Source organism: Asparagus officinalis, chromosome 8 (assembly GCF_001876935.1).
Source record: "Asparagus officinalis chromosome 8, Aspof.V1, whole genome shotgun sequence".
In the NCBI taxonomy this organism is placed as follows: Eukaryota; Viridiplantae; Streptophyta; class Magnoliopsida; order Asparagales; family Asparagaceae; genus Asparagus; species Asparagus officinalis.
Genome location: NC_033801.1, coordinates 114,055,562 through 114,080,533, shown reverse-complemented (window position 1 = coordinate 114,080,533; position 24,972 = coordinate 114,055,562). Strand labels below are relative to the sequence as shown.

Below are 24,972 nucleotides of genomic sequence, written 5' to 3'. Positions count from 1 at the left end.
TAAAGTTACAATAAAATATATTAATAATTATAAAAACTATGAATTAAATAATAATTATATTTTTGATAAAAATATTGTTACATTTTTAGTAGTTATTTAAAACTCAGTCCAAGAATCCATTCAAGAGTTTAAAAATCCCTCCAAAAAGTCTAGAGCTCTAACCAAAATATTCTAACCCTAATCTGAATCTCAGAATATAGGATTATGGGACAAATAATTCTAGTCTTTCTAAACAATCCTGAATAAATAAAACCCTCTATATGATTTTCTACTAGGATTTTAATATATGTGCCTTTTCTTTTAAGATAGTTCAAAGGGGAAATTGCTTCTAGCCACCAATTTCCATACGAGTATTCCGCCCTCACCCAAGACTTTTTCAACGCTCCCAAAACCCCTAAAAGTAAAGCGATAATTCCCTGAGCCCCCAAAACACAAAACCCAAGTGATTAAAATATGTGAAGACTATAATACCCTTTCTCTCTCTCTCTCTCATGATGTTATTGCGATGATTTAAAATGGGTTTGGGGGGGGGGGATTCTAGTTCCCTCCAAAATTTTCTAACTGCGTCAACATCGGCAGTAATACTTTTTCGGCGTTTGTTCATGAGGCGAAGAAAAAGTCTTGGGGAAACTAGAATTTTTTGGCGGAATACTTATAAGGAAACGACGGGAAAGTTTCACCGGCGGGAAGAAAACGACGTTCATTCATTGGCGGAATACTTGTAAGGAAATCGATGACTTGAGATTAAAATAGAGTATGTAAATTTATATATTATTGTTATTTCATGATAATAAGTTTGTTGTTAAGCTTATGAGTTGATGGTGAAGGAATGTTACATGTTGGTTTTAAAGGTTACGAGTTGATTGTGAAGGATACGCGTTGGTTGTGAATGTGTTACGGGTTGGTTGTGAAGGTTACGTGTTAGTTGTGAATGTTACGAGTTGGTTGTGAAGGTTACAGGTTGGTTGTGAAGATTACGGGTTTATTGTAAATGTTACGGGTTGGTTGTGAACCTCAGTAACATTCACAACCAACCCGTAACTTAACCAACCCGTAACCTTAACAACCAATCCGTAACCGTCACAACTAACACGTAACCTTAACAACCAACCCGTAACCTTAACAACCAACGCGTAACCTTCACAACCAACATGTATCCTTCACAACCAACCTGTAACACCTTCGCAACCAACGCGTATCCTTCACAACCAATCTGTAACCTTCAAAACCAACATGTAACCCCCAAGAAAATCTCTTTTCTCTCTTCTTATTCTTCTTCTTTACAATTTTCACGAAAAAAATGAAGCAACAAAACTGCTGCTCATCATCATCTCCTCCCCTCTCCTTCCCCTCCCTCTCCTCCCTCTCCTCCTTCCTAAAATCCCGCATCCCCTCCGACTCCCTCTCCTAATGGGACCTTACCATGGACACCAAAACCCTAAACAACCTCTACCTCGAGATCACCAACGGCGAATCCTCTCTCCTCGCCTCCCCTTGCCTCACCCGCATTGTCAACGTGGCCATCCTCCGCATTAAGAACCCCCGCGGCTCCACTCTCCTGGAATCCCAGCAACTCCTCTCCGACGGAACCCTAAGGAGCAGGAACCGCCTTTGTCCGAGAAGATGATGCCGGGGGAGCCCGTTGAGGATGCGGCGGCCCACGCGGAGAGAGAGAGAGAGAGAGAGAGAGAGAGAGAGAGGATATTATGGTCTTCATATATTTTAATCACTTGAGTTTTGTGTTTTGGGATCTCAGGAAATTATTGTTTTACTTTTGAGGGTTTGAGAGCGTTGAAAAAGTCTTAGGTGGGGGCGGAATACCCGTATGGAAATTGGGGGCTAGAAGCATGCTAGTTCAAATCAAATGCAGACAAAACTCAGAAAAAGAATCTTACAAACAGCTCCCCATGTAAAATCATGTCCCGAAGGAGATCACGACGTGCGTTTACTGTTAATTTTAAATCAATACAACTGGAAAAAGAATCTATAACTAGCTCCTCAACCTTAAGTCTTAAGTTTCCCACAGCGAACCACATAACTGTGTGCCACACGCAGGCATACACGCGCGTATCGATATGGCGATTCCAAGCGTCACACTCAACTCCAGCCACAAAATGCCGGTTATTGCCCTCGGATCTGCCGGCCAGAACCTGCCGGCTGACGTACTGTCGCGGATCTTCCTCGATGCCATCGAAGCTGGTTACAGGCACTTCGACACTGCATCCCTCTATGGGTCTGAGGAAGGCATCGGCCTGGCGGTAGCTGAGGCCTTGAAGCTCGGCCTTGTCAGCTCCCGGGATGAACTTTTCATCACGTCCAAGCTCTGGGTCACTGATGCTCACCCTGATCTTGTTCTCCCCGCTCTCAAGAACTCACTCAGGTAAGCTTCACCACAACTTCGGATGTTGGATCCGGTCGTAAAATCATCTTTTTTTTGGTATGACACTATTACTTATATCGGAATAGACGACTGTCTTTGAGTGACGAAATACTTCATTAAAAAAATCTAGATTAATTAGTTTTTTTTTCCTTTTCTACTTCTTACACTAATCTCCTTCCGCATTACTTCTTCCTCTTTTCTGCATTTTCCTTGTTGTATATATTTTTTTCTAGATTATTATTTACATGACCAAAATTTTTGCGGAGTTATGATTTAGTCGCCCGTGGCTACGAAAATGCCGATAATGAAATGTAAATTTCTGGTTTATGCTCGTCCCTCCATTAGCATGTGTAGACTCTGGTTGCATAAGAAATTTCTTTATGATAACTGATCCTATTTTTATCCCATTTGTCTTAAGTAAAATTTTTGTAACGCAGCAAATTGGGACTAGATTACTTGGACCTGTACTTAATCCACTGGCCCATTAGATTGAAGCAAGGAGATAAGAAGGTTCCTGTTGATAAAAAGGATATTCTTCCCTTTTTTGATATGAAGGGAACATGGGAAGCAATGGAGGAATGCAAGAGACTTGGACTTGTTAACTCCATTGGAGTTAGCAACTGTACATGCAAGAAGTTGTCTCAACTCATGGAGTACGCTACCATACCTCCAGCAGTGAATCAGGTATAGGGTTAATTGCATATACACACTTTATAGTGTGGGGTCTTTGTGATTAGTTACTCACATGTTAATAAAATTATAGCTCTCAACCCTCATCAAAGTTTTAGAGGTTTTACGTGATGGCTGAGATTTTTTTTCCATGATATAAATTAATCCAAGTTCGAATCCTGCAGGCAAGGAATTTAAAATAGAATTAGAAATAGATACATGTCAATCTAGGTTTCACTCCTCAAAAAGAATGCTAACCTGCCAGGTATAAAATTGTAAGTCTTGATATAGTGGCATGGACTTTGACAATTCGTAAGTATTTTTATTTCCATTTATACGTTTTGATGTTAAACATAGTTGCCTCTTCATTATTTATATATGTACTATAAGAGAAAATTTCCGAAAAGAAAAACCAATTGCCGTTACTTTTTATGTAAAGGTCAAACTAAAGGATTTTTCATAATAGGACTAAATTGGAGAAACTAATGATTTATATAGGATGTATTTTATAATATAAAGTTTTGGGAAATTAATTGAAGAATAGATGAAATTTGGGGGACTTATATATCAAAAACTCTGACTTATAAAGGGTTGGTTATGAAGTGACAACTCATTCTGCAAAATGAGATACCAAGAAATAGAATAGTTGAGACCCATACCTTCTGATATACCTTTTGATGTCACAAGTAGGGTGGATCTCACTATATGGTTATCTCTTGGTTGATAGGTCTATCCAAATAGCCCGACCTAGATTTTCGAGTCCAGACCAAGTAAAAAACCCCACCTGAACATGGGCCTGGGGTCCTAAGCTGAGTCCAGGTTTGAGTTAGGGTGGGGGCCATATTTTTTTAAATTGTTTTTTTATTTTTTGTAAAAAAATTTATATTTTTTTGTTAAAAAATTGACAACTTCAGAAGTGATTAAAAAGATGCGAAATTTTAATAAAGAAATTCAATCTTATTATTAATCACTTATATAATTATACAATTTGTAAAATTTATAGAAATTAAAATGATCAAAATTAAATTCTTTATTATTAATCACTAAGTATTATAATATATTTTGAAAAATTATCACATCATAATAAATGAGTATATCCTAACTTGGTTGACACATATCTATCTATATCACTATCATTTACAGCTCTTTCCATTTAAAAATTTAAAAACTAAAAATTCCAAATAATTCTCTACTTTTTATCTCCTATCATCAGCTCATTCAGTCTATCTTCAATATCAGCTATCCGGTGAATACCTAGAGTTCTCTTCCTATACCTCCACCAATCTTGTAAGTATATTGTCGTAGTATAGTATCTAGATAAAACTTGTGGTGTTCTGTGGTCGTCGATCAACCGTCTTGATGTGTTGAAGACGGATTCTGAAGCTACGATGAAAACCTGGACTATTAGTAAATCATTAGTCATGATAGAAACCACATGATATGAAACCACTCTATATACTTTCCACAATTGCAAAATATCGAACTCCTCATTATTCTAAGTTTTAACTAAAGGTGCAGCTAAATATTGTTTAATTTTAGAAACTTTCCTTGATGATGATCCTTATCCACAACTAGTATCCATACCAATTAACCTCTCTATCATCGATTGCCCATAAAAACCCTTATCTTTGCTCTATCTAGAGCTTGTAGAATCTATAGGCTGAGATGATACACTATGTCTAGCTGCATACTCTTCAAATAATCTTTAAAAGTAATATTTAATAGTATTATGATGACTAAGAGCAATATATATAGACTGACTGCTATCACTTTTTGTTATTATGTTATCATACAAAGAATTCAACAAAGTTTGAAGACCAATATCTTTCAAGCATGAATCAATTAGATACTTCAAACCAAAAATAATAAAATAGGTCTAAAATACTTATTAAATTTGATTTTCATTTCAAAATTATGTTTGAAAAATAATCATACATGTGATAAGTATTAAAGAAAGTTTGAATATTTAAAACTTGTAAAGTAGTTGAGTAATAGTTGGATAATAAAAACCAAATGATGTCATAGCAAAATTAAAAAAAATTATAGCATCTCTTTTATATAACTTATAATTATCCATTCATCATCAGTTATTCCATACATATTACTAGAACTAGAGCAAAGTTAGAACTAGAAGCATAGAAAGTAATAAAATTATTTATAATTTCTTTATACTTTATTGCTAAATTTAACATTGCATAGAAAGAATTCTACCTATGGTAAACTTCTTTTAGAATTAACTTAGATTTTAATCTTTTCTTATACATAATTGTTTACATTTCTTAAGCCTTTGTTCAGAAGCATTGTTGTTTGGGGAGAAAGTTGATGTATTCATTACGGTGTTCATTACTACTTCAGTCGTTACAAATGACAACAAAAAAATAGTCTTTTTATAAAACTCTTACATAATGAAAACAAAAAAAATACAACTCTCGTCTAAACAAACACAACGGACGTTTATCCTCCGCTGCTTGTGTGGGATCTTGGCCTGTAACAGGGATGTTAATATCCATGGACTACCAAACGATCAGATCAGATCCGGAGCTTCATTGATTCGCGAAGGAATCAAGAAGCCGAAGCAATTATCTCAGCAACGGCGAGATAATTACTCTTCTCGAGATCACCGCAACGGGGCAATCTCAAGGGAAGGAACTGGGAACTGTAGATCTAACGAGCTCCTATTCTTTATGCTGACGAACTCGATCCAATCTCCTCCTCTCTTCTAAAATTCGTGCTCCTTCAGTCTTCAATCCAGCAGGGCTTCGCCAACGCTCGAAAATTCCAGATCTGAAAAAAATAAAGGCTATGGGGTTGTATTTATAGGCTTCGTGAGCTCTGTTTTCGGATAAGAATGGTTGATTCACTCTTATCCTCAGTTGTAACCACTTAACCATGTTCTTGGATGATATTTTATCAGTTGGAACAAATCTAGGTGGTTAACGGTCGAAAAACGTCTCAAAACAGTCAAAAACTGATTTTCTGGGCTGCGGACACCCGTGGGTGTCTCGGTCTACTTTGGCCGAGACAGCATTTGGTGTCTTGGACAAGCATTAGCCGAGACACCATTTGGTGTCTTGGCTAAACTTTGGCCTGGACCAGGTTTCATGCGTCCCGTTCGTTTCCATCGTATCTTCATCGTCCGAACTCGGAATTACGTGGTTCAAGATGCGTCAGAAAGCTAACGTGGAGACCAATAAGCTCTTATGATTGAATCGCATGTGAAGTAGATAAGACACGAGGGGTACTTCGTCTTTCGTAAGTGACGCGGAGCTCCCGGTCCATTCGTGTTTCCGTTATTCTGAAGTTCTGTTGCTTCGCATGGTTCATCGACTCACTTTCATACGCTTGTCGTCGTCAAATAAGCTTCTATGACTCAGATAGTAACGTTCATCATCTTCTCTCTGTCTCGAGCTATGTGCAGGGACCTATAGGTAATTTTTAACGCCTATAGATACCCCCTCCAAAGTATATTAGTCTCGTTTCTTTTATAGAGGAGCCTGAAATAATTTAGATGTGATCGGTCCAACCTTCAGTCAGTGTAAGAGGACCTATAGTTAGCTTTGACTCTTGACTCCTTCGATTTTCAGTCTATTCAATATGAATAGCTAAAATTCTTCTGGCGCTGCATTTATCGCCTGTCCATCGTCGAAGTCTCGAATCAAAAACTGGTGAGTTAATTTTGGCTCATGTCATCGAGTTGACTCAGAACTGACTATCTCTGAACAGTGTTGACTTTAGGGTTTCGGATCGCCCGGCGTTGACTTTTTATCGCAACGTGTTGATTGAGGTTGACCTAGGGTTACGCGTTGACCGGCGTTGACCTTAGGGTTTCGGATCGCCCGGTGTTAACTTTTCATCGCAACGTGTTGATTATCATTGACCTATGGTTACGTGTTGACCGGCATTGACCTTAGGGTTTCAGATCGATCGGTGTTGACTTTCATCGCAACACGTTGACTGGCGTTGATCTAGGGCTACGCGTTGACCGACGTTGACCTTAGGGTTTCGTATCGATCACTGTTAACATAGTTTATACTTGTACGTTTGGTAGAGTATACATAGTTTGAGCTCTTAAGGTATTGGAGCATGACGGTCTCAAATGTCGAGGCTACAGGACCAACTATTAAAGATGATTCATTTGCATGTATGGATCTTATCCTGAGGTTGTTGGATGCTCAAGTCATGAGACTAACTAATGAAGTTGATACGTCAATGACTCTTGTATTTATAGGATTTTTGGCAAATCCTCAACCATTAATGGGTTTGATTAGCCTTTACCGACTACCGTTTGAGTCGGGCTAGCGCGTAGATTGCTTAAGTCTGTTCTACACGTAACGTTGTGCTAAAAGAGTTAACTCTTTTAGTACTACAATATTGAATACGTAGATTTCATCTTTCTTACGAGAATAGACTACCCGACGCTGTATATTAGATGTAGACTTAGGATTTTTGGCCAACCCTTTTGCCATCAACGGATTTGACATACCTTTACCGACTACCGTTTGAGTCAGGCTAGCATGTGAATTATTAAAACCCATTTCACATGCGACGTTGTGCTAAGAGAGCTAATTCTCTTAGACTTGGTGCTATAATTTTAAATACATAGACTTTGTCTTTATCACGGGAATAGACTATCCGATAACGCATGTTAGGCGTTGACTCATCCTTACTTAGGATTCAGGATAAAGGTCCCCAGACTTATATTTTGGTGTCTTTTTCATTCGGTGAAAGACTAAACCGACAACGCGTGTTAGGCGTTAGCTTATCTCTACTTAGGATTTAGGATAAAACTCTCCGCGCGTGTGCGGCACGGATTATGATGTTATTAATAACAACCTGCCGTAATGTCGAATATATGAACTTTTATCCTTTTTAAGGTTAAGGACTAACCGGCAACGCGTGTTAGGCACTGACTTATCCCTACTTAGGCTTCGGGATAAAATTCTGCAGACTTGGATTATGGTGTCTTCTTCAATCGGTGAAAGACTAAACCGACAACGCATGTTAGGCATTGACTTATTCCTACTTAGGATTCGGGATAAAATTCCCCATGCGTGTAAGGCACGTATTATGGTGTTATTAATAACAACCTATCATAATATCGAATATGTGAGCTTTTATTATTTTTTTACGGTAAAAGACTAACCGGCAACGCGTGTTAGGTGCTGACTTATCCCTTCTTAGGCTTCGGGATAAACTTTCCCAGACTTGAATTCTGGTATCTTTTTTAATTGGTGAAAGACTAAACCGGCAACGCGTATTAGGCGTTGACTTATCCCTACTTAGGCTTTAGGATAAAATTACCCGTGCGTGGAAGGAACTGATTATGGTGTTATTAATAACAACCTGTCACAATATCGAATATGTGGGCTTTTATCATTTTTACGGTAAAAGACTAACCGGCAACGCGTATTAGGTGCAGACTTATCCCTTCTTAGACTTCGGGATAAACTTCCCCAGACTTGAATTCTGGTATCTTTTTTAATTGGTGAAAGACTAAACCGGCAACGTGTTAGGCGTTGACTTATCCCTACTTAGGCTTTGGGATAAAATTTCCTGTGCGTGAAAGACACGGATTATGATGTTATTAATAACAACCTTCCACAATATCGAATATGTGGGCTTTTGTCTTTTTTATAGCAAAAGACTAACCGGTAACGCGTGTTAAGCGCTGACTTATCCCTTCTTAGGCTTCAGGATAAACTTCCCTAGACTTAAATTCTGGTGTCTTTTTCAATTGGTGAAAGACTAAACCGACAACGCGTGTTAGGCGTTGACTTATCTCTACTTAGATTTCGGGATAAAATTCTCTGTGTGTAGAAAGCATGGATTATGGAGTTGAAGGATGATGTCTTCTTTTGGGGCAAAGACGAACCCAAAATGAGAGAAGAAGAGTTTTATATTCTATCTCCCAAAATCGAAGAGGAAGAATTTTATATTCTATCTCCCAAAATCAAAGAGGAAGAATTTTATATTCTATCTCCAGTTGTAAAGGAGACTCGAAGTGGGATCTTCACCTCAAGAATCTGAAGAGTGAAACTAAGAGTGTGATCTCCACTCCGAGAATCGAAAAGATTCGGATAATCCTAACTGTCGGGAGGTTTGATTACTGAACTAAAGGTGAATTTCTTGTTTATCGAGAGTGGATTATGGTTTTGGTCCTAACTGTAGGAAGGTTTGACCAAGCGGGAGTTTGAGGTGATCCTAACTGTAGGAAGGTTTGATCACTCGATTTGAAAGTGGACATCTCATTCATGGAATGAATCGAGAGGAAATTTTGTTTTTGGCCTTAACTGTAGGAAAGTTTGACCAAATGGTTTGAGCAATCCTAACTGTTTAAAGCTTTAATCGTTCAATTTGCGGACCTATCGTTCATGGAAAGAATCGAGAGAGGATTTTGGTTATGATCCTAACTGTTTAAAGGTTTGACCAAGTAAACAGTGGAAGTGGGAGTACAAATTACAGTGGGAGTGTTGAATTGTACTGATTACTCAGTGGGGGTTCTTGGTGTCAAGTGACAAGATCTTGACACAAAGGGAATTTGACAATCGCAATAGACTGTTCGAATTAAAATTTCCAGTGCTATGTCAGGACTTTAACAGTGGGAATTTAGTGTTTATCACTTTATTTATAATGACCGGGTTATCCCTAAGAATATTATATGTAACATTCTTCCGGGAATTTTTTGTTACATGAATCATCCACCCCCAGCTTCCTTTATGAAATTGGGTCAACATTGTACTTAGTTGGATGATCGGGCTATCCTTAAGAATACCAGGCATGACACTCTCCAGGAACTTCCCGTGAAAGAAAGGAAACAGTTTAAACTCATATACCTGTTAGAGTATGCAGGAAGCAGTTTAACCTCGTATACCTGTTGGAGGATTGAGAAGCAGTTTATACTCATATACTCTTCGGAGTGCGCCGTTCTCATTTGGCTTATCCTAGCGTTATGACGCCGACTTCAACCAAGGTTTGGATGCTATTCTTAAGAGCGAAGCAAGCCTTGGTAGGATGAAGGATCCTCCTGAGGAACGCAAAGTACATTGGATCTGCAGTATTATCAGCTTCCTCCTGATTTGCGATAGGTGGTAGCTTGATATTGTTGTTCTCAAGGAATGATTCGAAAATAGCTAGAATGTCTTCGTCATTGAAGGAGTACTCTTTTTGGAGTCTCGGACCTAAAGTTTTTTGCTGTCCCCGGGATTGTTGTTACAATGTCTGATTAACATCAACAACTGCTGCAGGTGCCTTACCCTTACCACGGGAGACGAAGCTCGAGTTCGGAGGGTTAGCCGTCGGTTGGCTTCTCTCGGCCTTCTTCCTTCTGAGGAAGCGATCGGCCTGCCCTCCGTACACTTTCAACTCTTTCCAGGTGTTGGACGGTGCTACTCTCATAACTTCCAACACGTCCAAAGAGAGGTTGTTGTGACAGGTTTGGAGGATGAAGTCCTCTGTGATCGGATCTTGGCAGTTCATCGCCTTATTCCGGAAGCACTTGACGAAGTCATCGACCGTCTCGTCGTCTTCCTGTTTCTCATCAAAGAGTATCCTGATTGACACCTCGGTCTCATCATCAAAGAAGTGAGCGAGGAATAGGTTCTCCAGGTCGTCCCAACTGTTGATGCTCCCAGGTTTGAGACGGCGGTACCAAATGAAGGCGGGCCCACGAAGGATGCCAACGAATGACCGAACCATCAGGGCCTTATTGCCAGAGATAACCCCCAAATAGGACTTGAAGTATATTAAATACTGAGTGGGGGAATCCTTTCTGTCAAATGGCGTGAAGTTGATCAGGTTGAACTTCGCTGGATACGGTATTGAGTCCCACTTTCTTGGTTAAGGACACAGAATACCGATTTTCTTCACCTCTCGAGCAGACATCAGAGCGTTGATTTTGCTCTCAAGATCTTGCATCTTCTCGTCCTCGTCTATATCATGCTTTGGACGATTTCTGAGAAGAACAACATGGTCACCCCCGGTATTATCATCTTCGGCAGGACCACCTCTAGCGTTGTTATTTTTAGTGGGGCCACCCCAGCGTTCTGACTAACGAGAGGGTTATCAGCATTAAGGTATTCATCCATATCTGAATCGCTACCTGCTTGACTAATATTGTTGCGACGACTGGATTTACCTATCTGATTCGACAAGACTCGGATTTGTTGGTCATGCTCTTCCCTCATCCGCTGCATAGATATTTCCATTTCGATCTTGAATTCTTCTTTCTGCTTGGCTAGAGCATCCTCAACCATTTTGGCTACTTCCTCAGTGTTAATCATAAACACTTCGTGGAATTGTCCTGGACTGGATACCGTTTTTTCAAAGGTGACTACAGAGTTGGCATCTGATGTTTCATCATCCAAGGATAATCCCCTCTGCATTCTTTGATAATCTCTTTGTCTAATGGTTCCTGATCACAACCGGGTTAGACGATGAGATATGAGTGGGTCAGAACTAGAATGTCGAGCCGACTTTCCCTTATCAGCCATGTTAATTGTGACTTCTAAAAGTTCGTCATCTTGAACAGCCGATTGTTTCTTACGGAGATGATTTGGTTTAGACTTAGCCTTTCAATTGGAGATTCTCTCGAATACTGAGACCCTCTGTGGAGCGATCTTGGGGCAGCTACACGCTGATAATACTGCCCTGATAATCTTGGTACACGGACAATGAAAGTCCATCTCCCGGGAATCTCTCTTTCGAGATCTGTTCGTACCCCCAGCCCGATAGTACAACTCATCGGCATGATGACCGGAGCAATCTATCTCGTGTTGACACGACTTCTCAGGTATAACATCGTCGTCTGACGAACACGTTTCCTTCTGAGGACTTATTGCCTTGATGGCGTTCTCAATAGTCGCACGTTTTGAGCTACGCCTTCGTGAACGTGGGACATTAATGGGCTCTTGGACTTCGACACGTAGTCCGAGGCGATCAGTTATAGGAGTTTTCTCCTTACGAGAAGGCTCAGACTTGTTGTAAGGGCGAGTACAACCCCCAGCTTGATGAGTTATTCGGAGTTCATTCATCGTGCCCAAGCGTTCTTTGACAGGAGCTTTTCCTTGATCCTCATGCAAATGATCTAGGCGTTCCACTGTTGCTTTCCTGCCTCTGGATATGTCCATACTGTCGTGAAGCTTCACCGGAGCTGCAAGATTAGAAGGAGCGAGATCTGAACTTGACGAAGGCAGGGGAATAGCCTCGAATCTGGAATCAAGCGAGAGACACGACTGGTGTCTCTTGTCGGATAGAGGTGATGTTTTGGCCTTTAGCACCCAAACCTGCTTAGATATTGGTGATTTCTTGACCACCTCCTCATGCTGCAATTTCTGTGCTTCTTGTGTGAGAATCCGTACATGCGTAAGAAGTGTGCGGCGCTTCTGGATGCGCTCCTCAAGAGTAGAACGGTTCCGTTTGATAGAAACCCATTCGTTAGTAGGTGGTTGGGATGAGGTTTCTGATGCTTGTTGTGATAATGATTTATCCACTTGGCGTCTCCTAGACTTCAGATCCGCTTGGTAGCGGAGCCCATCCACTTGCTCCAAAGCTTTAGCCAATTGGCGAGCGAGACGTTGGTGACGCTTCTGACAAGCCCTCTTTGATAAATTTGGCACGCCTTCAACAGTCGACTCCTTGATCGAGGAGGAGTTCAGATCTCCAGATCTGTCTTCATTAGATGCTGGAGGAGCGTTGCGAGGTGCAACTACAGTAGCGGCGGCGGAGAGATCGTCTTCTTGGGTCTTCAGATTTGAAGACCAGGGGATCTTCCTGGAGGAGGAGGCTTTCTTGCACTTGCAAGGAGAGGCGGATCTGGAGGAGGAGGAGGAGGAGGATACGTACTCCTCAAACTTCTGCTGGTCGAATTCATACTCGACCTCTTCGTTCATCGGGATCTTGATCGTTGGTTGCAGCACGATAGCTTCGGCAGCGAAGCTGTTGACTCCCACTGTGGTCGCCAGCTTGTTTAGGAAGAAAGTTAATGTATTCATTGCAGTGTTCATTACAACTTCAGTTGTTATAATGACAACAAAAAATAGTCTTTTTATAAGACTCTTACACAAAGAAAACAAAAAAATATAACTCTCGTCTAAACAAACGCAACTGACGTTTATCCTCCGCTGCTTACGTGGGATCTTGACCTGTGATGGGGATGTTGATATCCGTGAACTACCAAACGATCAGATCATATCCGGAGCTTCGTTGATTCGCAAAGGAATTAAGAAGCCGAAGTAATTATCTCGGCAACGGTGAGATAATCACTCTTCTTGAGATCACCGCAACGGGGCAATCTCAAGGGAAGGAACCAGGAACTGTAGATCTGATAAGCTCCTCTTCTTTATGCTGACGAACTCGATACGATCTCCTCCTCTTTTTTGTAATTCGTGCTCCTTCAGTCTTCAATCCAGCAGGGCTTCGCCAACGCTCGAAAATTTCAGATCTAAAAAAATGAAGGCCATGGGGCTATATTTATAGGCTTCGGGAGCTCTATTTTCGGATAAGAATAGTTGATTCACTCTTATCCTCAGTTGTAATCACTTAACCACGTTCTTGGATGATATTTTATCAGTTAGAATAAATCCAGGTGGTTAACGGTCGAAAAACGGCTCAAAACAGCCAAAAATAGATTTTCGGGGCTGCGGACACTCGGCCATGCTTTGACCAAGACACCATTTGGTGTCTCAGCCAAGCATTGGCCGAGACATCATTTGGTGTCTCGGCCAAAGCATGGCCAAGACACCATTTGGTGTCTCGGCCAATTTGGTGTCTTGGCCAAACTTTGTCTGGACCTGATTGCACGCGTCCCGTCCGTTTCCGCCGTATCTTCATCGTCCAAACTCAGAATTACGTAGTTCAAGATGTGTCAGAAAGCTAATGAGGAGATTAATAAGTTCCCATGATTGAATCACATGTGAAGTAGACGGAACACGAGAAGTACTTCGTCTTTCGTAAGTGACGCGGAGCTCCCGGTCCATTCGTGTTTCCGTTATTCCGAAGTTCCGTTGCATCGCATGGTTCGTCGACTCACTTTCATGCACTTGTCATCGTCAAATGAGCTTCTGTGACTCAGATAGCGATGTTCATCATCTTCTCTCTGTCTCGAGCCACGTGCGGGGACCTATAGGCAATTTTTGACGCCTACAATTGTGAGCATGAGTTATAATGTTAACTTTTTCTATAATTGATTTACTTTCATCAAATATACTTTAAAAAATTATATTTAAAATATGACATATGCATCTAATATGAAAAAGGTTGGCTTGGACCAGCAATTCTAAAGATGATTTGATATAATTTACAAGTACATTATTATTGCTTGTATAATCTAGTGAATGAGAAAATATTTTTTTTTTCAATAATTTCTAACTTTGAAGGCTCTTCAATTATTAAATTTATACTATTTACACTAGTGTGTGGATCTTCAAATAAAATAAAAAAGGTTCGTTTGTATATATACCCCTTAAATTATGGGTATTTGCAAAAATAACCCCCAAATCTCTTAGTATGTGCAACAATATCTCTCAAATCATCATTTTATTGAAAAAATACCCTAAATCAACAAATCATCAACTTTGTGTTAAAAATTTGACTTCTTTGTTGATAATTTTTACATTGTGATTACTACTTAGCTGATCAAGTTGATGATTAACTGATTTGTAGGTTAATTTTTCCAAAATTGATGATTTGAGGGGTAATTTGCAAATATTGAGGTTTGGAGGATATTTTTGCAAATACTCTTAATTTAGGGGTATATATGCAAATAACTCATAAAAGAAACAACTCTTTTAAACTTTTGCCAAGTGTCGTTCAGTCTGCTATGATACATAAATAACCAGTTTGTACTCTAAATATCAAAATATTAAAATTGAGAAAATTTACAGTTTAAGATTAAAAATAAGAAACTATTTTTTTTCTCGTGTTAATATTTCAAAATATCATGTTGACAAGTGTGGCTCAAAAATTTTGAAGCGTGGGATAAAAAGCATCTCTAATCATATTATCAAATTCATCATCTTCTACCAATTTAAAAGAAAAATAACAATAAACCTGATGACGCATTTTCTAGCTCTAATTACATCTCAATTTTATGAATCGAGGCTAACGAAGGAAGATGATTAAGAGACTAGAGATTGGAAGATGTTGCCTTGAGTTGTTCCTTGTCCTTTGTTATGTTTTTCCAAATGTCATTTGAGGTGGTTAGTCATGCTTTTATGATGAGCTTCTAAGATATGACCGCATAATGCACATTTCACATTTTGGTGAGAAGTCTGTTGTGTTCATTCATGATAAGTTCCATCTTCTCGAAAAAAACCTACACTTCTAATCTTAGCCTTTTAGGAGCTCTAGGTGTTAGATCATTGCCGGATTTGGGTTTGACATTGGTAGCAGGAGTAGCCGTAGGACACAACGCGGGAGAGGGATTTTCCCCTTCGTAAACTAAGGAGGAAGCCATTAAAGTTAGAGAATTAGGTGTTAGATCATTGCCGGATTTGGGTTTGACATTGGTAGCAGGAGTAGCCGTAGGACACAACGCGGGAGAGGGATTTTCCCCTTCGTAAACTAAGGAGGAAGCCATTAAAGTTAGAGAATTTGAGAGTATTGGAAAGTATTAGAGAGATCAAGGGAGAGTATTAGAGAGATTAAGAGAGAGTATTAAAGAGAATAAGATAAGGTTTGGATAAGAAAAATAAATAAAAATCCTCTCTATTTATAAAGGTAGCCCCTAGTCAAATAATCAAAATACCCTTAACTTTTAGCCTTTTTTTAATACCATTTTAGGGTATTTTGATCATTTGAGTAGGCATGTCCAAATGGGTCGGCTCAGGCAAAAAGTCCTGCCAAGACCCGAGCTAGGGTTGGTGTAGGGACGGGGTTGGCCACTAGGCCGAGCTAATTTTGTTAACTTGTTTTTTGATATTTTGAAAAAAATAAAAAATTACATTTTTTGTTAAAAAAATTGGCAACTTCAGAAGTAATTAAAAAGATGTGAAATTCTAATAAAGAAATTCAATCTTATTATCAATCACTTATATAATTATACATTTTACTAATTTCATATAAATTAAAATGATCAAAAATAAATTCTTTATTATTAATAACTGAGAATTATAATATTTTTAAAAATTATCGAATCATAATAGATGAGTACATCCCAATTAGCTTGGCACTTACCAATCTATATAATTTATATAACTATCATTTGCAACTCTTTCCATTCAAAAAGACAAAAACTAAAAATTATAAATAACTTTCTACTCTTTACCAATCGATGTCGTTTTAGCTATTTTAGTCTACCTGAACTAGGCAAGATTTGGGCCGCCAGGTCCTGACAATCCCTAACTCAGTCAAGGTGTGGGTCGACCCGAACTCGGGTTTCTCTGCCTGGACCACCAGAACATGGTGGGGTCGGGTCCGGTCAGGTTTTGACGACACGACCGGACCTAGGTCCGAAACCCGATCAGGCCCGAAACTAGGCCAGGCTCAGCCATCCGGGCTTTTCCCATGCCCAAGCTAGGCTTAGGTCTAGCCGGGCCCAGGTCAGACAACGGACCAGGTCCGGGTCAAAGCCTATTTGGACAAGCCTATTGGTTACTTATTTAGCAAAATGAATTGTCATCTCCTACCCATTTTCCCCCTTTATAATATGTATGCAATTAACCCTTGCAACAATGATAATAGTGGTGTCTTCTCATGAGGATAATCTTGTTGCAGGTGGAGATGCATGTGGCATGGAATCAAAAGAAGCTTCTGGATTTCTGCAATGAAATAGGAGTTCATATCACAGCTTGGTCGCCATTGGCGGCCAACGGAGCTAATTGGGGTTCTATTGCAGTGATGCAAAGCGCAGTGCTAAAGGACATTGCAAGTGTCAAAGGAAAGACAGTGGCCCAGGTATTCTTGTCATGTGAGAAGATTCTTTTATATACACTATTGCCAGCGAAAACAATTAAAAAAGAATGGCCTTTCTACACATCGGCTAAGATTTAATAACATCAATTTATATGAGAGAAATCCTTCGTGTGTCAAGAATATCCCTCTATGTCATTAGTTTATAAAGCTACATAATTAGCTCAGTTTAAATAAAACAATTAAATTGATTATTCCGTTAGATAACATGTGTACTAGCCTTTGAGCAAGCTTTTCTTTGAGTATTATTTCTCTCAGAACCGACTGATAGGAATTGGCATTTTCCCCTCCAACTGTATGGCTCAGACCGACCGCTCACATGCGATCGGTTCTTAGATGATGTGCAGTGCTTTTCTTTAGTGTTCGGAAAGAGAAAATAATATTATAACTTTCTTTATAAATATTTAATTAGTGTCAACTGTGGATAGACCCTCTGTACGTAGTTCTATTTGTACCGACAAACTCTCAAAGTGTTTTTTTTTGAGTGGTGTTAGGGGCACACCCCCTATCACACCACCAACCACACCTCCTTCTCCCATCGTTACAGTAAATCGGGCCCCACATGGGATTTTAAAACTTTTAAAATCTCATGTGGGGCCCGGTTTACTGTAGCGATGAGAGAGGGGTGTGTGGTTGGTGGTGTGGTAGGGGGTGTGCCCCTAACATTTTTTTTTTTTTACTCTCTTTTAAGAGTAAAAAAGTTCACTCTGGAATTCTATCGGCGCTTGGGGAAATAATATAGGTGGTCTGAACTAAGGGGTCTTGGGTCTTTCCACAAGTGGGCGATAGCAGATCTATCCGCAAGTAACCCTTAGATATAAGATGATTAAAAAAAAAGATATACTATTCTTTTGATATCTGTTTTGTCTGACATCCTTTTTTCTTTTTACTCGTGGGCATGCTTATAGGTTGCTCTGAGGTGGTTATATCAGCAAGGGGTGAGCATTGCAGTCAAGACTTACAACAAAGGAAGAATGATGGAGAACTTAGGTATTTTTGATTGGGAGCTGAGCAAAGAAGATACAGAAAAGATCCAAACTATTCCACAGTTCAGGGGGTACCAAGGTGATATGTTTGTTTCCGAAAACGGGCCGTACAAGACCATTGAGGAATTGTGGGATGGAGAGATCTAACTTGTCTTTTAGTACTCTTCTGTTTCTGTTATCAGCTTTAGTTTTTCCCTACTCTAAATAAATCCTCAGTAGCAAATAATGTGGGTCGAAAGGGATCAAGTTGTAAGTCGTGTTTGAAATGAATTGTTATCATGCTATATACAAATATGCATGTGACTATGATTTGAGAAGAGATCAGTACTGAAGAGTTCAACGACAAGTTTGGATTTATCGCAGACCAAATAAATTAACATTAGAGGAGAGTTGAGGTTGTTACTTGTTGATGCCATAGATGGATAAAGAAGGAACTAGAGTTTGAAAATAATAGAAGGAGAATCGAATGCAACGGGGCGAGGAAAATGGGAATAGTTGTATGCCATGTTTGGATCAGGTCGGCGAAAGATAATATAAACTTTTAAGTGTAAATGTCACTAATTAAACTGCCATTAACAATGTTAGTCGATATTTAGAGTTATCAAATGGAGAATATCAAGGGGCGGTCTGTTAGGCGCATGATAGCAAGCGATCTTCTTGCTATCGTGCTCCTCCGCCTGGATTTTCATGGCGAAGAAGAAGAGATCTAGTACAAAGAGAGTTCAAAGTAGTGAGTTGAGAGATTCCATCTTCACCTACGCTGATGCTGGAGTCTCCTCGTCTACTGGAGTTTCCTATTCTAATGCTGCCGACATCAATGAAACAGTAAATTATCTGTTTCCTCAAGAAATGGAAAGTACGGGTCCTAAAGGAGCAAGGAAGAAGATGCTGATTGACGAAGTTATTGCCAGATCTAAACCTCTGTCCGATCCTCAATCTCCACAGCTGAAATCTGGTATGATGATCCCTCGTCAACTAAGTAAATCTCCAAATTCTGTTCAATGATCAGTTGAAGTTGAAGATGCGATTGATTCAGATCTAAATGAGATAATAGATCATAATGCGGATTTCAACTCTGATGTGGCTGAATCTGATAAAATTTTAGAAAACAATATAAATCTGGAAAATGAAGAAAATGAAACCTCTGTTGAAAATCAAGTGAGAAATGTTAGCTTAAAGGAAAATGGATCAGAATTGAAAACTTTTGCTAGCTTATTCTCTGACAATAGAAAGCAAGGTAATGGTTTGTCATTGAATTTTATTCCATCTGCTCAAGGTCATTCTGTATCTTTCTCGGAATTAGAATGGAAAGAAGGTGAAGATCTTTGGAAATTTTCTCTACACTACAAGAAATTTGGTATTTAACGACCAAAATTAGTGAAGGGACTAGTTGACCGTCATTAATGTGTATGTAATAACGACGGGTTTTAAAGCCTTCGTCGAGTGATTACAAATATTAGTAGAATGATGTGAGATGAGATAACGGTTTTCTAATCCCTTCATTAATTTGATACTAATACCGTTGTTATTGGGTCTCCTTAAAGACGAAGGGGTCCATTACCTTCATTGATGATACTCCTAATCATAATATGATTGATAGTTTAACCTATTACTATTAATTAACAAGACCCACAATCACAATCCCCAAAGCCCCCAAGTAGAACCCGAAACGCAAAATCAACCCAACAAAACCCTTGCCGCCCCCCAAAACCCCCACTGCAGCTTAAAATGAAATTTTGAAAAAGAAAATTTGCCCTCCCTTTTGGCCGCGCCCTCCCTGTTGGCCGTCATCGCCTCCCCCCTCACGTTCGTGCCCTCCCTGTTGGCCCTCGCCGCCTTCCCCCTCATGCTCGCACCCTCCCTGTTGGCCGTCGCCGCCTCCTAAATCAAAAAAACTTGTTCCCATTCCCCAAATTTTTAACACCGTCGTCGCCCCCTCTCCGACATCGCCGACAAAATCGCCATCCCTCTCTCTCATTCCCGTTTCCTCTAAATCAAGTCGTCCTCCTACCCTAATTTCAGCTACTCCCGCTCGCCGAAATCAAGTCCTCCTCCTGCCCTAATTTCAGCTACTCCCGCTCGTTGAAATCAAGTGCTCCTCCGGCCCATTCCGTCGTCTATTCACGTTGCCGCTGACACTTTTCTCCGTCGGATCCAAACTCATCATCAGATCGATACTCGAAGACGCGACAAGAAGAAGCTCCTGTGGCAGCGACGACAGGCGGCGTACGAACGCCGTGGCCTCAGCTGGATCCTGGCGAATGCTGAGCCGTCGTCGAGCATCGTTCTTGATTTCGACGAGGTGTTCAATGATTGGGAACCGCTTCATCATGTGCTATACAAATCAGGGTTTCACACTTGGGAGTATAGGTGTGCTTTTACTTTTTTTTCCCATTTTATTTTTAGGGTTTTGTGCTTCATTTTCTTAGTTTCTGTTTGATTTGTTCTGGGGCATATATAACTAACAGTAGCAGTTTGAATGCTCGTTTATGGGATGACTGTTAGGGCTATATAGTCCCACATTGACCATACAGACTATGAGTTGTTTGAATGTTTAGAGGTTCTCTTCTTACAACTAGCTTTTAGGCATGAGTTCTCCGAGGCTGGCAAAATGGTATCGGAGCAACCTGTGAACATGATTCTTTTCCTCCCGTGGCCGCGCTCCACACTTGATTGATATTGTTTATACTTATAGTGGGGTTAATTGGTTAGTATTTTGTTTCATTTCAGTGTTTGGCATGTTGAAATCTGCTAATTGGAGAGGAAATTATGTGTTTTGGTTGTTATTTTGTGGTAGGTGGGGTTCGATTGTGTTGACGACGATTGTGTGGTAGGAGGGGGACGGGGTTGGGCGAGGTTGAGGAAGGAGGAGGAGGAAGAGGAGGGGAATTTTGAGCTTCAATCTGCTTTATCAATCTCAGGTTTTGTTTCAAGAACCCTCTCTAGCACTTAGCAAATGGGAATTTTGAGCTTCTTCAAGCTAATTTGAATCAGATTCCCCTAGTAAAAATTTTTCCTAAAAAAATGCTCTTTCATGTTAATTTGCTTAGAGATTGAACCTTTATGGACTTTGTCGATATTATCCGCATGCTGAAACACCGGTCTTCTTTATTGTTAAGAATATATCATTTCTGAGATTACAATATGTCTTATATTTTTCTTGCCAATTAAACCAGACTTGAGAATATTTTATTGCATACATTAATATGGATGCGTCTGTGAACGATAAAAACCCATGGTTATAATTTATTCCATGACATAGTGGCTTGGTAATTTTTAGGTGGTTACTTTCTGTGTAAAATATGCAACTCAGACTGGCACGTCTCAGTATATGGTGATCATGTTTTATGTTATGTTTTCCTATGTTCAGATTATGCGAAGGAGGAGGGCTACTAGATCGAATTTTAGCCAAGTAAGACTACTATTCTGAAATTTTGTAGACTTGAAAAAAATTTCCTTTCTTTTCATCTTGTAAAGAGCAAACTTATTTTCCTCGTGTGTTGTGTGTAAGAGGATTTGAGTGTCATTTATTGTGGGATTCACATTTAGTTCTTGCTTGGAGATCATCAATGCTTGTCTGCCATAATTTATCAAAAATGGATAAGATGACTATTTACCTGAGGTCCTTTATCATTGCAGGAAAGATAGTCGTTATACTGAAAATGATGCTGCGATAGTTGTCCGCCAAATGTTTAAAGTGGCAGCTGAGTGTCACTTGCATGGTTTGGTGCATCGAGACATGAAGCCAGAGGTAGATTAGCCAAACACCGATCTTTTTTATAGTTATCTTAGAAAAAGCTGGAAGTTCTTTGATCCATATTAACGTGAAATACACATTTTTGTAGAACTTCTTTTTTAAGTCAACAAAAGAAGATTCACCACTCAAAGCTACTAATTTTGGTCAGATTTTGTAAAGCCTGGTCAGTATAAGAAGTTATTCTGTTAATAATGATATGGTAGACTACAGAATGGTAGTGTTTCTTGTCTTTAGAAACCAAGGAAGAGAGCAGTCACCCTATGTTAGGTTTAGCTTACACATTTATATAATTGAAAAAATAAAATTTAGCACAAAATTGGCGTTTAATAATATCATTCGATTTTAACTTCAACTAAACTCATTAGTACAAAGGGTGTGTCCATAAATTAGCACAATTATATATCCAGTACGATAATAGTTTTTCCTTTTTCCATATCTGGTTGATGCTGATGGCCTTTGGTAGTAAGTCGTCACTACATTTGGGACTCAAACAACCAAATTATATTTAAGCTTAAAAAGATTTGTATTGAACTATACCTGATGTTTTCCCGTCGTTAGCATACAATAACGAAGGTTTTCAGCTCTTTAACGAAGGGAAATCCCTTCGTTAAAGATGTAATTTCTTGAAGTGTGTCATGGTAGTAATATTTATATTTTTATGATATGAAATGGCTAATTATACTAACTTCTACTGGTTGGATGTTGGATTATTTCAAAGGAGGGGAGTTAATTTTCATGCTTTCAGTTTCTCATGTGAGTATTTGGTTGTGTGCTATATTTGTGCATATTGCTTTGTGGGTATCAGCATAACTTTATCTGTTTGAATAGGTCTCGTTTGATTGGTAACTTTGATTGATGATTAGATTTCTTTCTTTGTCCTTTGTTCTTCCGCTCTGCAGACATTTGTAAAGTCTGATCGTCTTGTTATTTCCATGTTGATGGTGGCTGCGGAATGTCTTACTCGTATTCTTTACTTACGAACTTTAATTTGCTCAGCCGGGAATATGCTTATAAAGCATTCATTATCTTATATATTCTTATTTCATATCGACAGGGTGGGTCTACCCCCCCCAACCCCCACCCATCACAGTTGTTTGTTGAATTCACATAGAGGGAGAAGAATGTTCCAAAGTATATTCACCGCATATAATGGTTTTTAAGTCTATAAAAGATTAAATAGTAATCACACCTGCTTTTTACTGAACAAGGCTATTGGATTTCTCAATTTTCTGATTTCACTTCTCTGTTATCGGATTCATTCAGTTGGTCAATAACCAAAGTGACCAGCTCCTCCATACTTCGTGCCTGGTATATTTTTTATTTTCCGTGTTATGCCGTGGCAATTCCTTCTTCTTCAAGTGACTTTGTTGGCAATGCATAATGATTGGGTTAGTGCGTTTGAATTGAAATTCGTTTTGGTATTCATAAAATGCATGTCCTTTGTGATCAGTGAAAGAAAGTCTAGAATTTCTTAGCATGCTAAATGGCTAGAATTGATTTGCACGGTAAAATGAGTTGTTTACTCTTTGTTAACTAAGACATGGTTTTCGTCTTTAGAGGATCACCATTGGTTTCCACTTAAGGTGAAGATTTGAGTGTTTTTTGAAGTGACTGGAACTTGGAAGCCTCCATTTGACATTTGAATTTTTTTCTTTTAAGGCTTGTCAATGCATCATCAAATCATTGATGGTGACTTTTAATCTTGTTTCCTCAACTATCTTTATGAAAAGCAGATTAGTTTTCGACATTTTCAATCGTATGCAATTTGTGGGTTTTTTCGCGCTCTTTTTGTTCTATGTCAAGAATTATATGCATGGAAAAGTGTATTTGTATCTGGCTGCGATATCCTGCACCTGATAACAATCGGGTCATAGGTTCTTGTATATAATCTGTAGTCTTCTGTTTTTTTAAGTAATTGATTACCCATTTGAGTTAGGATTCTAAATGGAACTGAAAGTCTTGGTTCTTGTTTCCCTTTCTAATCTTTTGTTTTGTGGCCCTATCTATAATAACCTTATTTTTCACACTTCTAATGTAACTCCTATCTTCATTGTTTTTTACTGGCTCAGATAATTTTTATGTTCCCTTTCTGTCTCCCTTCGCTGAGGAATTCAACTGGATTACCCAGTCATTTAATTGTAAAATTTAGAAAACATTACAGATTTCTTTTCTTTTTGAACAGATTATTGACGGGGTCCATATTGGCACACGAGATGATGCATGCTTGGCTGTGGCTTAAAGGTACTTTATCGAATAAATTCACATCATTTGGTGCATAAAAGCTCAGATAGTATAATACAGATAACTTGTCACTCACGCTGGTAGGTGTTAACTAGCAATTAAATTCCATATAGCAGTTCAATAACCGACAGAAATAACTTGCAAAAATTGCAGAGAGACTTAGTCAGAGAGGTTTTTTTGGATCTATTGGGGTTAAAAAAATTGAGGCATGGTAGTTGCAATTACCTAGTTGCATGACTAGGTAATCATTTTTTGTAAAATCTCTTATATACTTTTATGATTGACTACTTGCACTAAAAAAATATGAATTTTACTTAATAAAATAATATTTGCTTAATTGATATATCTTAATTATGTGATTTTTTTTAAAATTTTCAGGTTATCCATGCAAGATTAGGAGAGGTGGGGTAGCTCGAGTCTTCTTTTGATGATGATTAAAGATGAAAGAATGTGTCTTCCCCAAACTTTTATTTTAATTTGTTATAGATAGTTTCATGTATTAATTTTTTTTGGAACAATTAGGATATTAACTCTTATTATTAGTATTGAATATTTGAGGATGGTGGAATTTTGTTTATTGATGTTATTAATGAATGGAATTTTTATTTTCCCTTTTATTCATTATTGGGCATTTTTAATATATTTGTGTTGTGAATCTTAGTGTCAGGTTGAGAATAATATGATAGTTGCTTATGAATGAAAAAAATATTATTAATATATATTAGAAATTTATACTCTACAATGACGGTTTTATAAATCGTATTTTATTCATCAACAAAGGGAAAGCACCGTCGATAATGGGTTACTAATTACTTATTATGAGGACTTTTACGACGGTATCCAACCGTCATTAATTAGTCTTTATCGATGGGAAAATATCCCCGTAACTAATGATAACGACGGGAAAATATCCACGTAACTAATGGTAACGACGGGAAAATATCCCGTCACTGATGGTAACGACGGGAAAATATCCCCGTCACTGATAGTAACGACGGTGATAATTACCGTCGTAAATATTAACGACGGTAATA

General features: G+C 38.9%; 1 protein-coding gene and 1 long non-coding RNA gene across 6 annotated transcripts; both read left to right on the top strand.

The window, feature by feature from the left end:
* On the top strand, positions 1,899-18,295 carry LOC109822106 (methylecgonone reductase-like). Of its 2 annotated transcripts, none has more exons than XM_020388272.1 (4): positions 1,899-2,380; positions 2,815-3,064; positions 16,760-16,939; positions 17,863-18,295. In XM_020388272.1, the coding sequence occupies exons 1-4, from the start codon at positions 2,076-2,078 to the stop codon at positions 18,085-18,087; spliced, it is 960 nt and encodes a 319-aa protein (XP_020243861.1). In that variant the 5' UTR covers positions 1,899-2,075; the 3' UTR covers positions 18,088-18,295. The 2 variants fall into 2 exon arrangements, with proteins under 2 accessions (XP_020243861.1, XP_020243862.1); XM_020388273.1 differs by having other exon boundaries at positions 1,902-2,380; positions 2,818-3,064; positions 17,863-18,087.
* On the top strand, positions 19,599-24,357 carry LOC109822339. 4 transcript variants are annotated; one of them, XR_002242096.1, is made up of 7 exons: positions 19,599-20,310; positions 20,527-20,647; positions 20,738-20,861; positions 21,311-21,352; positions 21,580-21,691; positions 23,880-23,938; positions 24,317-24,357. It is a non-coding gene; the product is annotated as an uncharacterized LOC109822339 (long non-coding RNA). The 4 variants fall into 4 exon arrangements; XR_002242095.1 differs by having other exon boundaries at positions 20,520-20,647; XR_002242094.1 differs by having other exon boundaries at positions 20,446-20,647.